The sequence below is a fragment of the Falco biarmicus genome, chromosome 12 (genome assembly GCF_023638135.1).
Source record: "Falco biarmicus isolate bFalBia1 chromosome 12, bFalBia1.pri, whole genome shotgun sequence".
NCBI classification, from domain to species: domain Eukaryota; kingdom Metazoa; phylum Chordata; class Aves; order Falconiformes; family Falconidae; genus Falco; species Falco biarmicus.
In genome coordinates this window covers 6,797,761-6,814,744 of record NC_079299.1, presented here as the reverse complement: position 1 = coordinate 6,814,744, position 16,984 = coordinate 6,797,761, and the positions used below count along the sequence as shown (strand labels likewise).

At 42.7% G+C, this 16,984-nt stretch overlaps 1 protein-coding gene across 3 annotated transcripts in view; it reads right to left on the bottom strand.

The window, feature by feature from the left end:
- WDR26 (WD repeat domain 26) overlaps positions 1-15,866 on the bottom strand; it is a 31,364-nt gene extending 15,498 nt beyond the window's left edge. The window contains exons 1-8 of one of the 3 annotated variants that reach the window (XM_056357607.1): positions 15,080-15,866; positions 13,415-13,514; positions 13,239-13,295; positions 6,509-6,645; positions 5,824-5,921; positions 4,876-5,032; positions 3,167-3,223; positions 78-216 (exon numbers count right to left, since the gene is read on the bottom strand). In XM_056357607.1, the coding sequence (XP_056213582.1) occupies positions 78-216; positions 3,167-3,223; positions 4,876-5,032; positions 5,824-5,921; positions 6,509-6,645; positions 13,239-13,295; positions 13,415-13,514; positions 15,080-15,432 (1,098 nt within the window). In that variant the 5' untranslated portion in view covers positions 15,433-15,866. The remainder of the gene's footprint in view (positions 1-77; positions 217-3,166; positions 3,224-4,875; positions 5,033-5,823; positions 5,922-6,508; positions 6,646-13,238; positions 13,296-13,414; positions 13,515-15,079) is intronic. The other 2 variants (XM_056357608.1, XM_056357609.1) reach the window with 2 other exon arrangements.
- Between the last annotated feature and the right edge of the window lie 1,118 nt (positions 15,867-16,984).

The following is a 16,984-nucleotide window of genomic DNA, read 5'->3' as shown; positions in this document are numbered from 1 at the left end:
ACCAGCCTAGCAAAAGAACAGCGGAGAGAGAAGGCAAAGACAAGTCATACACATTTTAATGCAAGTCGCACACTTACTGGATCAACCTGCCATATAATAACAGTTGTGTCCTTAGATCCTGTTGCTAGTTTAGTGCCATCATTGGAGAATTTACAGAACCACACTTCATTACAGTGCTCCGTTAGTATCTGCTGTGTATAGCATGGGAACTGTTTCCTGGGAAAAGAAAGGGATGTATTTGCAGATTAATAAGCCAGCAGCAAGAGATTTTTTTAAAATCAAGCTTGTAAAAACTAAAACAAAAAACTTACTTAAATGCAAGACCAGACAACTTAGAAAATTCCTCTATTAACAGCTGCTTCGAGTAAAGAATGAAGTGTCTTATCTGTAAAGAGCTCACACCACCAAGCAATGATAACTAATACTGAGAATGCAGAACTATTCTTATTCCACTCTCATAATCTGTTAGGCTTTCATACAACTTGGAATAAAACTGACCTCATCAGAACTGTAACAGCTTACTACTATACACTATAACATAAAGAAAACACTGGACTCCAAACCGCTTTGAACCCTACGTGCGATGTTTTATTTACATGTGAGGTTACTGTAAGTATCTAACTCAGTGGTATCTCGCTAAAGTCTTTAGAAGCGATTTTTACATAGAAGTTGAGTAAAAGAACATAGTCTTATCTCTTTTTTCTTGAATGTGATCTTGCAATATTAATTTCTTTGCCTTCATTTTGTGCCGTTTTTCACTTTCTTTGCAGAGTACTACATACAATATTTAAACAACTAACACGATACTGTCACCAGCTTTCAACTTCAACCGTTTGCCCTCAAAAAGTCTACATTAGTTTGTAAAACACTAAATGTTTATCAAAAAATATTTATATATAAACTGAAGAGGTCTCAAACATTCCTTTAGAGCTAATATTTAACATTCTGGTTACACCAAGGAAAAGCTAACAGTCAAAATATTAAGTTAGGGAAGAACTGGGGAAGAGTTTTATTTTGTTTACAGCTTGCCTAATGTTTAAGAATTTGAGAGCTACAATAAAATAAATGTAGGCTTCTACAGCAGATGGCTGCTTTTACAAGTAATACCGCAGTAACTACAAGTTGATTGTTCAGATGCACTAAAAGGTAGTCTCTAACCACATTTTTTTCTTGAACTGCAGGGATGCTGAAGTGGTTTAGTCGTCTGTGGAGTTTTTATGCTGCCCAGCGCAACAGGGCAACACACCTCTAATGTGACACAAGGACACTAATGTAACAACAATAATCTCCATGAATGTGCAGTTGTACTCATCACGAGATAAACTGGCCAAAAAAACCTCAACCAAACCACCCAAAAAAACCCCAAACCCCAAACTCACTTCCTTTTAAGTTTATGTTTAAAAATACAGTTGTGGTAGCCAGGCTGACAGACACCTGGAAAGCTACTTCTTACCAGCAGCTAGGAAGTGTTCTGCTTACTACAGTGTCTGTACCCTCTCAGTCCACTGTTGGTTTTTTTTTTTTACTAGAAGATGCTTCCTAGTTCATGTTTAAAGACTATCAAGCAGCACTACACAACCATGCAGTCCCTTATTTCCTGTCTTATGGTACAGGAAGATAAACAAAATGTACATATACATCTCTGTAGTTGGCTTCCTCGAGTATGTCTACTTTTTTATGTTTATAGAGAAACACAAAGTCTGTTCTGCTCCAGCTTTAGGCTGACAAGGAGCTATCTAGTTGCCACTGGAACAACACTGAGCCCAAGGTAAAAAGTCCCACCCATGAAAGACGACTGTTTTCCTTGAAATCGAAGTGCAGCTACGCAAGCCCTTACGCAGATATGTACACCTACACGAGAGAGTTTCATTATTACTTAGTTATATTGTAGTAAGTTAAGTGTTTTTCCTCAGAGAGCAACAATTTGCTCTTGAAAGTGATAGTCTTTATGGATAACTCTGAACGGGCACACCACGTCTCAGGAAAGCCTTTTCAGCCTATTTAATTTTTAAAAATACTTTATAGAACAATAACTTGTGTATTTTAAAACTTAAGAAAAGCAGCCAAGGTTCTGTAGACATGAAAAGCAAACAGCATAATGCTGGAGTACAGAATTTTCATAGTAAGGTGCCCTTTACGTTCCTAAAAAGGGTAACAGGCACTGTTGATACAGCTGCTCTGCACATATCCCAATACTGAATTATGCTATTCACAATCCAGCCTGATCAGAGTGCTCCCAAAGTTCTCTTCACTTCACTAGTGAAACATATAATCCAGGCAGTTCGACTTCACAGACAGCAAAGCATACCTCAAATCCTTCTGTAGGAGGAAATACAGCAGTCTCAAAACAAAAAAACAAAAAGCAGTTGTCTAACAGTTTCTGTGTTTTGGTAATTAGATATTATTGTAGCTCCAAAGTTTGGGTTTCTTCTTATTTTGAAGTGTTTCATTACAAATTGTTCTGTTCAGCACAACACACTTGTATCATGTTGTTCACATACTAAAGTATCTAATAATGTTATCTACTGTATTTACAGAAGTTCAGATTTCTTAATAAAACGCCAAACAGCTACTTCTTTGTTCCCTGTACCTACAACGGAAGATTTATTTCTCAACTGCCACAATGGTTCTGTCTCAGAAATGCTGCATTAAGCTAGTACCTTGAAAGCTGCAGCACTCACTTCTCATTTGGACTTCACTGTTTGTTTGTAAACTCAGACTGAAAGCTATTTATCTGAAAGCAAGACAAAAGAATTCTGGGGGGGGGGGGTGGGGGGGGGGGGTGGGAACCCAACAAACAAAACACCCAACTAAGCTGAAGGCTCTCAAACCCCAAAATGACCACCCCCAAAAGCATCAATTCTCTATTATCAAAGTCTCGGGCACAATAAAATGAAATCCTTCACTCCCAGTGGTTTCTCCCTCTTATCTCCTACTCTTACACAAAGTGATTAAGTTTTTGTTAAACATTTTACCTATTAGTGCAATTCAAGCATGCTTGATCAAAACATTGCCAGAAGTCCAAAACAGATTAGTTCCAACTAAGAGGGAAAGTTGTCAGTGTTCTACCATTTCAGTAGTATTGAACTTAAATTGTCTAAGCAATTAGGCAACTGTTACTTCTGTCAGTTTAATCAAAATTTGGCTTCCACTGTCTTTAACTCACCTCATTATGCCCAAGCATGGCAGCATGTACAGCGCACCACATACTGATCTCAGACCCCTGCAACAGGTAGGTACAATAGGTTGAGTTGAGGACAGAATGGAAGCCTTTATTTTGAAGTGGGTTGTTTTGGTTTTTTTTTTAATTAGTCACGAGTATCTATGTGTGTGTACATACCAAATATGCAAGCCTAGGAAGTATCACGTTAGGTTAAAAAACCCACCAAACTATGGCCAAACTTTTATGTCAGCAAACAGTCCAGATTTGCTGCATATAGGATCTTTTAGATCTGGTTCTACCTAGTCTGACTTCAGTAAACCATGCTCTCTGGGGTTTGATTAATCACATTAAACCCCCTACAGAACATCCAATGTTATTTATGGACTTGCATAGTGATTAAATTAAATCTCTTTCCGATTTTAAGACTCACTTCTGAAGTTGGGAAGCCCACAATTCCAGTATGTGGTAATTTTCAGTAGCTCAAAGTGGGGAACAGTCAAATATCCACACACAGACATCAAACTGCTGAAACAATGTGATGTAGCCAAGTTGCAAACCAGAAAGTAGTCTAAAACAGTTATTCAAATACATGAAGTGCCAAAAATACTAATTTTAAAACCTTAAGATGGCTACAGTGAAGTATTACGGAAGTCTGCATCTTTATAAAACAGACTCGAAGTAACCCAAAACCCTAAGCAGCTGCGTTCGGAAAGTTTCTATATGCAAGTTTATCAGTGTTTAATTAACTTCCTCAGATGAGCTAACCTTAGCATGGAAAGAATCCCCCCATAAGCCCAAGTGTTAGTCTGTTAGATGAACACACAAAGGCATCATATACAGCCCTCATTTTCTAGATGTCCTAGCCCTCATTCCTTTATTACACCACGCACAGCAGTTTTCCACAAATGCTACACTGAATTTTTAGGTCCTTAGCAGAGTTTTGCTGGATGAGGAAAAACCAGTCAAGTCAGCCATTTGTTAAAAACAAACATCTTCCTGCATCATGTCTACCAGAATATGGCATTTTGAAGATTCAGAAGCAGCATCAGTTTTGTTTAAAAAAAAAAAAACCAACCCACCATTATTCAGATAGTCTTAAGAGCTAATACATAGGTATGAAGATGTTCAGTTCTTACTGTCTTACAAATATGAGGAAAGTTCTTCATTCTTCGGATCATTCATATGTTAAACAAATACCTATTATGCATTTCTACTGCTTTAACCTTAGTGACTAAATGCACCTCGTTGTCCGCTATCAAAAGTTGAAGCTGAAAGTTGACTGCATAAAGTATGCTTTCTGCATTCCAGTAAGGTTGAAGACAGTCTGGAGAAGTAACATACTAGTGATTCTCCAGTGAAAAAACACAGCAATCACGTGTTAAATGAAAAAGCAGACTGGCTGTCCAAAGTTACAAGAAACAAGCAGCTAAGGATTAGCCTAGTAATATATTCTATTCATACCCATCTGATTAATTTTTTAAAGCTTCAGTCTGACCCCATTTCACCATATCCAGCTACCAAAGTGTCTTATACACACCCTCTCTACTTCCCCACTGCCACTCATTTAATGTGAATTGTCTTTTCCCAGTCAACTTCTGTTAAACCAACCCAGAATGATTTTCATGTTCCTTCTAACAGTAGGTACAATTAGATTATTTTCAAAGACAGAGAAAAGAGACTGTTGCCCATCTTAAATCGCAAGGGTTTCTTACCTACTACAAACGTGATCTATTAGCAGCGAGACAGAATCTAGATTACTATCTAGTTTCGTATTATGATATAGGCACCGGTCCCGTTGTAGTTCCACAGCCTGACGTAGCAGGTTCTGTAAACGCCTTGGAGGAAGCATCACTGATGGGGGTAGGTACGCTTTAAAAGAGTTATTAAGAAAAACAAACAAACAAACAAACGAATATAATCAAAACCAAGTTACAAGGAAAAGTGTATTTTGACTTGAGTGTTTCTGGAAGAGACCTTAGTAAATAAAGCTTAAAAGCTATAGGAAAGGAGGCACACAGCTTGTCAAATTTATAGCTATACCTCTGGAATTAGAAGCATGAACTTCTGGAAAGCAGAGCTATATGCAAGGTATTTGTAGTTATCTTTATAGTATATGTTGACCTGACACAAGGTAAGCACCACTTACACAAGATTCAGTATTTAACAAAATCTGTACAATTATAGACCAACATCAGCTGTGTTAATTTAAGGAACACTATCAAAATAAATATCATCATGGGGTTTATGACTGACACACAGTATTAGACCAGCCACAAAAGAGAAGAGAAACTGTAACTCATAGCAAAGTCTGAGACCACTGTCAGTCAGCACTACTACCACAGTGGTTACAGGCCATGCTGAATTTCAACCTCTCAGTACAGCTCTCCCCACCCCCTCTCCGAACCACACATTTAATCACCAAGCTATACTATTGCTGCACGCAGCACAGCTGAAACTATTTGTAATAGCAGCTCTTACCAGAGACAGAAAAGGTTAGATACAGAAGGGTAAAGGCACCTAAAGGCATCCCCATTAGCCCAAAAATACAACAACAAGCACCAGCAAATACAGTTGAAGTCAATTCCCTGGGATATGTCATTATGTAAGATGTACTAGATTTACAGAGGTGGAAACAAATTCTAAACACTAGACCATCTTACTCTGGAGTTTGTCCAAAAGTTTAGATCTGGAAGCTGTTCCTTTCCCTTCCCACTCTGCTTTTGCACGCAAGTCTTCTGCATGGCTACACATCAGATACCTGTTTAAAAAAAGCGTACACACACCAAGAGACCAAGTCTTTCTGGAGCCTTTCTTTTCACTTGTAAGCATGATATATCATCAAAACATTCTCAATGAACTAGACAGAAACAGGTGACTTTAGCTTGAGACTGACAGGGAAAAAGGCAGGGACCTATTCTACACAAACATGCATCTTCCTCAAAACCAATGTCTACAAATTGGCAATAAAAGAGGAAAAACAAAACCAACAGATTTTTAGGGAAGACAAAAGAGTCTTATTTTCATCTAAGAACAAATCAGACTATATTCACCTATTTATTGTTATAACAGGCTAACAATTCTCAAGATCAGATGACCATACATATGTATATATTAATTTGGGTTCCAGTACTACAAAAGTAAACCATATTCAGATTGTTTTCAAGCATCTGAAACAGAACACTGTCTACTGGACAGTCATCTTTACTCACCACTTTAGCACATCTCACTACAGCTTATCCATCAACCGGATAATAGCTTTAACTGAGCTTTTATGATGTCAGCTATCAAAAGCTATAGAATTCTTAAGAAAATTCCACTGAAAGTTCTCAAAGTCCAAACACTTACCCACTGAGGACATGAATGCGTTCTGTATTATATTTCAGAGGCGTCAGTTCACAGCGTAGAACCTGAAGTGCCTCCAGGACCTTGCCATCCTCCAGGTATTCCAGGTACTTCTGCTGCAGCAGCAAAAACTTCATCCTCTGACATGACAGAAAGCAGCAGTCAGGGGAAAAAGGTTGACTGAAGTTTCAGAAAACGTTTGAGCCTAAACAGAACAGTAGAAACCATTCTACTATGCCCTTCGGAAATACAGCTACATGTAATGTTTCATTACTTAATTTTTTTGCTGGGTTTTCAACAACATTGCATCAATTAAGTTATTCATGAATTTCCTTCCTGCCTTATGGGGCTCCAAGTATCCTCCTACCTCATTTCTCAGACCCCCCCCCCCCCCTTCAGTTTGTCTCATTTTCGTACTCACTCCCTTTTCAGTCACCAGTCTTCAAAACCTGAATTAGACAGGCTTTCCGATCTTACATTCTATCAAAAGGAAAGTGCCCAAAAGCAGCTGATCACATATTTAAGACTGCATGACAGCACAGAACACAAGAGGCCAACTCAACAAGTTCTCATACTGCTTACATAGAAGCTGACATGGATTGTTTGCATAGCTGCATAACGTATAGCAATAGTAAACTGACACTGCCTCCGGTTTTGTTTTGTAGGTCCATGTTAAGTTGTCAGGATTACAGGAAAAAAAAAAAAAAGTAGTTTCCTATATTTTAGGAATCATTTCTCAGAATCAATCACTGCTATTTGATAGTGTTCCTTTCATCTTGTACAGGTGTTTGGGGTTTTTTTGTTTTCTTTTAAAAAATAAAGCCTGTTATTCTAACAACCAGTGTCTGATAAAAAAAAAATCAGGCTTTTATTTACTATATTCAAAAACCTGAAGTCCAAGAAATTTCTAATACCAGTTTAGTAGAAACACAGTTTGGTTGTTTCTAGATCAACCCAACTGCCCTGTGTCTGGACATCACCTTTACTGCTAGCAGTTACCAGAGAGAAAAGACGTTTTTGGTCCACAAGACTCACAGGTTAAAGAGGAAAATGTACATCCTTAGACATTATCAGTGAGAAACTGAAGATTAAATGTAGCAAGTTACATTTGCTTCTCTAATGAATACACCACCAGTTTCCTCCTCTTTGTCAGACCTCAGGCACCTCACTATTTTCATGCTCATATTTGGTCAATGTTTACTTAGTTTCAAACACACTGCTAACCTCCTTAGGCAGAGGGCTAATTGGGAAGTTTAAGATACTCCTGTCCTATGAAAGCTTACGCAAAAGTTGAACACTTCCTACATGCAAAATCCAAAGTTAAAACTTAAAAGCAGTTTTAACTTCCAGAAACGTTCAATTCTTCCAAAAGAATAAAGTTTCCACATACAGCACTATTAATCTACCACACAGCTTTGTGAAGCATAAAACATTGCACAGTAAAAGTGATTTATGGTCAAACGTGTCTGTAGTACTCTATTGTCCTGTACGTGACAGGCAAAGCCATTTTACATTCCCTATCCAATTCTTCAGTTTGTATGAATTTGGAATTGTTAGGAGTATCACTGCACAGGTTTTCCAGGCAAGACAACATTTTTTGGTGTTGAGACACGTAGAAAACCAAAAGAAAGATATCCCAATTACTTACAACCTCAGTGGCTGGTTCCATGCTGTAGGCCAGCAGACCTCACGCTGTTTGCTTATATACTAGCAGCAGGAGGGATAAGAGCTTCCTCTCCCAGCTGTGCACGTGCTCACCAGGATGCATGGAGATCTCAGGTAGTAGTCACATACTGCATTTTGCTCCTCTTGGTCACCTCACACTAATGATCACCACCAGATCAAAAATAATCTGATATTTCCAGTTTGTAATAAGAACTATAACCCCTCCCACTCTTCCTTCTCCATTCACTGCATATAATATTTATTAAATTTATATAATCCTCCCCTTAAATTGTGATAACCATATCTGTATCCAATTGCTCTTTCTCCCTCCCCACTTCTAGGACTTGGCATGTTCATTTCATTACTTAAGGGGAAAAATTAAAAAGAGCAGAAAACCCTAAAAAAAAAAGTTGTGTTTTTTTTTTTTTTTTTAATGCCAGTCCCAGCAATTCCACAGAAGCATTACAGGAACTCTACCACGCAGAATGTCGTCATCAAGTTACCCAGAGGTATAACTTCAGTTTTTTGTTAGTCATCAGTACCACATGTGACTTTGGTGTATTAGGAATATAAAAGCCCCCAGAACAACACAGTACTGTACACTTCATGCAGGGGTCTACTGTTAAGGTAATTGAGAAATACAATAGAAGATAAGCAGTTTTAAATTGTAACTTATCTGCAGTAAAAGGCAGAGAATAGAGTAAATGTTAATAGGGAAATTAAATTGATTTCCTAAGCTATTTTCGTAACTGCTCCAAAATTTGTCCTACAGCATACTCAAACAATGGCATGAATACAGCCTCCTTAAGGCAAAAGTCACACTCCAGCGACATCATATTTCAAGTAATTTTTTTCTATCGGGACACTCACAGCTTCCTACTATTTTTGTGCAACTATTGACTTTGCTGACAAATATATTTCATTAAACAACTGAATTTTGTCTTCATTTTCTCTCAGCTACGTATATGCCCTACTAACAGTGCTGCTAATTACTTCCAATACCATCTTCTCATGGTAGACAAGACCATTTTGAGTATATCATCTCTTCTAGAGCCCCAAACAACCTCTTCTAGAAGGAAAGAGCTGTTCATAATATTGGCACCTGTAAAGCAAAAGCAAACACCCCACTGTTTAAGTAGAACAAGTATAAAACTAATCTGACACAACGTACCCACAAGAATAAGCTTACTCATTCTCCATATTCTTTAGCTGCCTTCCAAAGAAGGGAAATAAAAATTATCATAATCCATATTATGCCATGTACAACACAACAGAAGTGCCTGGGATTTGTTGTTAAAATCTCAGTGTCTGCAATGGAAATTCAACATCTTTACACCCTTTACTGTTGAATAATTTAAATTCAGACACCATCATCGCTCAGCTTATAGAAAAGATTCTTCACCCTGCAGGACCCATGGAAGAATCCAATTCACCAATTTCAGTACTGCACTCTGGCTGATTTTGTTCAGTTATCACTACTTCATTCCATCTTTCACCTCTATAGAGAAGATGAGGATAAAGTGCAGTACTTTGTTCTTTCTAGAAGCTATAATTTAAGTTGAAGCTGGGGGCAAAGCTAAGAGAGTTAATAGATTTACAGGGGGCTTTTGTTTGGTTTAATGCACGTACTATTAGCATTTTGCTTTCTTCAGACTACAGCCTGTGATTACCAACTTGAATGTATAGTACTTTACTCCTTCATTGTCTTAACTGTTAGTAGGAAAGCCTCTTTTAAATTTTACATTCTAGAAGTTTTGCATGCACCATGATTCACCAGCACTAAGTAACAGAGGGTAAGAGACTCAGCAACACAACTGTGAAAATAATAGGACAAGCACCATACCAGTGTCAAGAAATTGGGCCATTTTCATCACTGGTTACAGCAGCAAATCTTCACAAGTTTAAGGAGTTAAATGCAAAATTACCTCATTTTAGGATTAGTTTTTGGTATTATGTTTGACCTGCACATCTTAACAAGTTCCACAACAGTTTTATTACTGTACTAAGTTCAAAATAATTAAGTAAACACTGCTGAAACAGCTCTTCTTTGAAATGAGGAAGGTAACTAAAAGATAGTTTTAACATCAGCTGATGTTTCAAGACAAACTCGAAGCAGTAGCTATCTGCATATAGCCTGCAGAACTAAGACCCCAATTTTCATTACTTCATAGTCCTTATTACTTTGATAGTCTTGTAAAAGCGATAAAAGCACTTAAAAACCATCCAAAACTTAAACGTAAGATTTGATACGTAAAGGGCAGAAAAATATTCTGGCCTATAGAATTTAACAAGGCTTCAGCCTTGTTGAATGTATAAATCCTGTCACAAAGTAATTAATTCCAATAGGGAACTGCCCTTAATGCTTGTAGCAAGAGGGACACCATACAAGCAGGTGGAGCCCTTTGCTCAAACAACAAGATATAGATAACTTTTCATGCTGTATTGCTTGCTGCAGGCTGTAGACCTCCAGAACTGGGGAAAGCACCATTTAAGCAAACGAAAACGAAAAGCAAAGAGGACAATTTGAAAGTATATTCTAGATTACTATAGAGGAATAATCTCCAGATTTCTTCCTAGGTTCAATTAGTTAACCAAGACAGACACCATAATAAGCTCAAGTAGCCCTAAAGTAAGCAAAACATCAGGCTGGCTTGAAGCTGGTATTTACAAGTGTTACTCAAGGAAAAATAACATGCTTTAATCAACTATAAAGTTTTCCTACAGATTGTCTCAAGACAGCTGTACCTTATATGCTGTAAAAGTAAACATGACTAATCACACACTATATAGCACTCAGTTGTGTTGACACAACTGGAAATAGCAGTATGTCACCCCTCCCCAACATATCAACACATAGCATCAAAGGCTTACAAATTGAGATCAGCCCTTTCATGTTTAGTGTTTTCACCTGCAGAATTCACAGTTCTTTGCAGAAATACAAGAGCTGAATTTTCAAAATACATACTTATCTTCTTCACTGACCAGACATTCCAACCAGGACACATAGCTGCTTGTATTTTGTCCAGGTCATATTAACTCTTAAGGAAAAGAAACCCAACCAAACAAACCACAAACCAAAACCAAACCACCAAACACACACACCCTAGTTTGTTAAACACTCTCTGCCATCTAAACTTTTAGGTACCCATTCTTCTGGTATGCACACATTTTTTAATCATCTAGTCATACAGTATGAGTCAAGAGTCAGGAAATCCAATTTTCCGTTTTAAAGAGTTACCTGGAGCAGCATCTTGTTTGGACTTTCCCTAATCAAGACATTTATCATCTTTGTTAGCTCTGACTTTGTTGCAGTCAGGATTACCTACAAAGCATAAAGCATCCCTCCTTACCTGTCATGATCTTTCACTAGTTTTCCAGGTGCTGACTATACTAACACCCACCCAAAATCTCAACCACGTACAAAAAAGCCAGGTGGCGAGAGAGGTGGAGCTTGGGCATACTCAATGGAGCTCACATGGGCTCAACTTATCCTTGCAAATCAGCACTAACACACACGTAAGACATTTAATACTGTTATCTACTTTATATGAAGTTTATATAAAGGAGAACAACTTCAAGAAGAAAATAGTTAATATTCAGTTCAGGTGAAGTTCTGTCTAAATCAACTATTTTTATTGCACCAAGTTTCATTCAAGCAGTTAGACATCAACATTAAAGAAGAGCATGCTTTCAGAGCCCTCCCAAAGGAAAATGTCCCCTTTTTCCACAAATTAAGTCCTCCAAAAAGTACACTGCTAGTACTCAGTTAAACCTCTTGACTCCCTGACAGGTAAAACACTTCAACACTACAGGGAAACTTGATAACTTCAGCAGTTAGAAACATGAGAAAAAAAATCTCCTTCAACTGACCATTCATAGTCACATACAGTGGCTTCATACTTTGTCTCCACAAACTACTGAAAGCTGCATGCAATATTCTAAACTACTTGAACAGTAAATCTTACCTGTATTAAGTCTTTCAAAAAAGAGAAAGTGAACTACTAGTCTAACTAAGAGGTATAAGCTTTCACCAAATGAATAGAACAGAATGTAAACTTCTCTGAAGTACCCTCTGATGTTTTGTTAAACATCTGTTTTTCCCACTTCACTTCCTGTTCTCTCTTTCTCTCCCTCCTCCACCAGACAGGAAATTGTCTTGACAACAAATGAATCAGCTAGAAGTGGAGCTAAGCAGCCATCAGCTGATTCTTCATTGTTTACAGTCACAGACACCTCAAAAAGCCCGGCTACTGTTTTCTTTCTAAGTGACCATAGTTGCTCCAACTTCATTTCATTTAAATAAACATTTAAACACAATGGAACAAGCTGTTTGAAGAGCTAGGTACTGATTTTCATCAAGATAAAGAAAAAAAAATCAAACCAAGATATGCTTTCCTCAAAGTAACTGAAATCATAACAACACATGCTGCAATTGTAAAGTCACAGGATCTACTAACCTTTTATTTCTAGGTTCACCTTTTGACAAAAAGAAGCCAGCCAAAGAGAAAAAGCTCTAAATAAAATCCCAAACAGCAATACAAATGCATTTGCTCTTTAGAAGCCCTCTGGAAAAGCAACAGTATTGTTCATGGTGTATAGCAGCCTCTATATTCTTGTAATGTGCTATTAAAATGCCAACTCCACATTAGTATTACTGCATTTTAGTTCTAAACTTCTCTTCCCTCAAGAAAACCTAACTCCTATCAACACAGAGATTGTGAGAAGTATTTCAAGTTTGAAATTAGTATTCAACATAGGCAGCTTCTACAGAACCTGACCTATTTTATGACTGTTACAGGACTTATATTTTGTCAGTTAAGTATGTTTAACAAAGTTTAAGCATTCAGTACACCAAATATTAGCCTAAATACTTTTGGGCTTCCTATCTCATTCTAAAAAAGAATAAAGAAGTTCAGATTAGTATGACATTGGAGATAGCATGCAAGCTGCTTAAAGTAAACAAAAAAAGAAAACAAAAACTATAGACAACCAACTCCAAAGTGAAAGATTACACCACTACAATTAGTCCAACTATACAGCTCTGAAAGAGTTCAAGTGTGCCTCTTACCACAATTGCATGCGGAGAATGCACTAAGGCCTTAAGTTCATTCAGGTCGTTCTCAGCCTGCAGAAATTGGCATAAGGGGAAAAAAAAAAGTATATAAGGAGAATGGATTTTGAATTCTCTCACAGATACTATAAATTTAAACAGTGGTTAATACAGTCCTATAAGCCCTACGTTACCTTATCCCATTCTCCTTCCATGACATGATTGCGGAATTTGGTAGCAGAAGGATGTTCTAAACGACATCCTGACTCTTGCATGAGAAGATCAACAGTCTGGCTGCAGGAGAGATACAGTGTAAAAAAACCCGACCAGTTTTACCCTCACAAATATACCGCCTGCTACGATAACAGTTAACCATATTTAAGAGTAACTTTATTAAAGAATACTATGACCAGATTCAGCCGCTTGTCAAAAAAAAAAAAAAAAAGACTGTCTTGGTTGGCTGAGACAGGTAAACAGCTACCTGTATCTAAAGCAAGCTGTCAAGGAGCTTGAAAACTTTGCTGAAGTACCATGAAGTACGTGACTTACCAGCCACCACAAACAGCCATCTCTGCACAGAAGAAAAACTTTATGAAGATACAGACTAGAAAGCTGTTAGCTAGTGCCTACTGCCCCCTGCCCACCCCCCCCCACCCCCCAAAAGAACGCAGAGAGCTACTGCATCTGCAACAGGCCTAACTTTTTCTTCTTCATCACATATTAAAACACTGGCTCCTTAAAATAAAATAAACAAACTCGGGAACCTGTAGCCCTCCCCCTTTTACACTAAAAATAGCTTATTTACTGTGGTGTCGTCTATGAACAGTCACGAGTTGTCTGCTGCTGTAAACTTGCCTCTTGTGTCAGAGGCAATTTATTTTATGTGCTAAGTTCTTTATAATTGACCCACTCCACAACATTTTGAAGACTTCTTTTGTGGCAGCTGCGTGAAGACTTCACAGGACTTCTTCCAGCCTCCTTCCAAAATTTACGAGGTGTTGGCTTTAAGCTTTACTCACAGAGTCAGTGTTGTGATTGAATACTTAAGACTTCCCCCACTCAGCTGGGCGATTATTTTCCCTATTCTGATTTTTAGGAAAGGGCCAACATGCTCCTGTCTGCTCGACGGGTAAGATTACCATGGAGAACGGGTGTTCTGCAGAGGAGGCCTTCAGCGTGCGCGGGGAGGAGGGTTTGCGGAGCCAAACCAGAGGCCCCTTGCACTGCAGCCCGGCCTGCGCTCACTTCCTCCGAGCTGACAAACCCTATCTTGGAGCTCAGCTGCAAAAAGCCGCCCCCCCCCGCCCGGCTGCGGGCTCCATTATGTTTACCCGACAACTTCTCCCCCACTAACGCGTTGGTATTGATCTACCCTTATCGGTGTACGACTCGACTTCCATATTGCCATCGCTGGCGGAGAAGGCTCCCGGCCTGTCCCTTCCAGACACCCAGCCTGGCCGGCACAGGCTCGGAAAAACACATCGCCGGCTCCATGTTTTTTTGGCGAGCGGGCCTGCCCCACCGCTCCGCCCCGCTGCCCGGCGCCGGGCTCTCCCCGCGGGGGACAACCAGCCTGCGGCCGGACAGGTTCTGCCACAACCCCCCCACCCCCGCAGGTCCCTTCTTCGGAGCCCCCCGCCCCGGCTGCCCACCCTCCGCGGGGACCACCGGCCTCCCGCGACCCCGCGCCGGACGCTGCCGCCCCCTCCCCGCGGCAGGGCGTGTGTGCGGGGCCCCCCCCGGCCCCGGGGGGCCCCTGGGTGCGGGCGGCCCGGCCGGCGCGGGGAGGGAAGAAGCCCACCCCCGCGGCTGCGCTGCCCCTCGCCCACCGCGGCCTCCCGGCCTCGGCGGCCACTTACTTGAGGCCCAGGCCGTGGAGGTGCTGCCCGATCAGCCGGATCACGTCCTCGTCGGACTGCGAGAGCCGCTTCTTCTTCTTCAGGGCGCTGCCGCCGCCCCCCAGCTCCGCGGCGGCCGGGCCGGGGCCCCCGGCGGCGGGCACCCCGTTGTTGACGCTAAGGCCGCCGGGGCTGCCGCCGCCACTGTTGGCCGAGGGCAGCAGCCCGTTGGCGTGGGCCAGCTGGTCGCCGGCGGCCGTGCCCGTCGAGGCCTCGCCATTCTGGGCGCCCAGGCAGCCCAGCTCCGGGCCCGCCGGCCCCTGCGACGGCTGCTGCTGCTGCTGCTGGCCCCCTCCTGCCCCGTTGGCCTGCATGGCGCTGCTGACGCCGCTGCCGCTGCTGCCTCTGAGCGGGGCGGCGGCGGGGGCGAGCCCGGCGGGGAGCGAGGGGGACTGGGACGAGGTGAGGCCTGCTCTGCCCGCGGAAGCCCCGGGCTCTCCTGCTCCCTCCACCGCCGCCGCCGGGGAGGCCCGGGCTTTCTTCCGCGGGGGCGGGGAGGCTCCGCCGGTGTCCGAGTCGGAGGAGGAGGAAGCGGAGGCCAGAGTTTCCTCGCCGAGAGCGGCCGTGGTGGGAAGCCGGGGGGGCGAGGAGGGGGGAGGCGGGGGTGAGGGGAGGCGGAGCGGGGCCCTGTGCCCCCCGGGGGTCCCGGAGGCAGCGCCGCCGCCCGCTCGGGGCTCCCTCTGGCGATGGCGGCCGCCGCTGCCCTGAGCCCCCGCCCGGCAGCCCCAGGCGCCCGGCCCGCTCCGCTCGCTGCCCGCTGGGTTTGTCTCCTCTGAGCCCAGCTGCAGCCTAATGGAGTCCGGGCCGGGACGTCACAGGAAATTCCTATACTGCCCCCTACACACACTTCCGCCGCCCGGGGCGGGGGGTGGGGTGCGGGCCCCGGAGGTGCCGGGGGGCGGCGGCGGGGCAGGCCCCAGGGTCGCCGCCGGGGCCCCCCGGGTGGCCGCCGCCCGCCCCGCGCCGCGCCCGCCCGGCCCCCGGGCCAGGGGTCCCCGCCGCCGCCTGTGGGGGCCGGGGGGTCCTGCCCGGGGGGTCCCGGCCCCCTGTCAGCGCCGGGGCGATTGCTGGACGGCGGGGGCGTGCGAAGGTGCGGGGCGGGCAGCGCGGACGCGTGAGGCAGAGCGGGGTTCCTGTGGTTTCCTGAAGCAGTCTGGGGTTTGGGTGTTGTTTTTAAGAAAAAGGACAAATTCTTGGTGAGGTCGCGTCCTGGCGTTGCCCAGGTCGGTTACTGGAAGGTTGGGACCCGCTGCTGGCCTTGTCTTTCATAGTTGCCCTGTGTTCTGGCATGGAAGCGGGAGGAAAGTGGCGTGTTTGCCGTAGGTCCTCCCAGGAATGTCGGGAGTTGGGGCATGCTTGTCAGGACGGGCTGCAGGGAGACACTTGGGCGTTCTGGAGCTCCCGGTCGGTGCCCCGAGGTGTCTCCTTGCCAGCGCCGGCTGTGCCATGGGCAGCAGACTCCCGTCCTCGGCCAAGACTCGGGTCAAAAGCCATAAGATGGGTGAAATCCCAGTCTTTAAAGATAGTGTCTTGGAACAACACCTTGTGTGTTACTTGGTTTAGAGCCTAGAATTTTCATCTTTGGGATTCTCAAGCTTTTCTCCAAAACCCAAAGGGAAACAACAAAACTTTTTTTTTTCTTTCTTAATGAAACCTGAGATTAACAACACCTGATCATCTTCCCCTTGAGAAGCAGAGGTTTTAGGAGCACTTGCTGTTAACCGACTTCCATTACAATGGTAGGTTTGGGCAGTAGTGCTTGCTTTCAAAGGAACTTTGAAGAAGTCTGACTGAGGGAAACCGTGGGCCCAAGACCGGTGGAGAAGTCTGTGGAGAGACAAAATCCATGGAAGGAATGAAACCAGA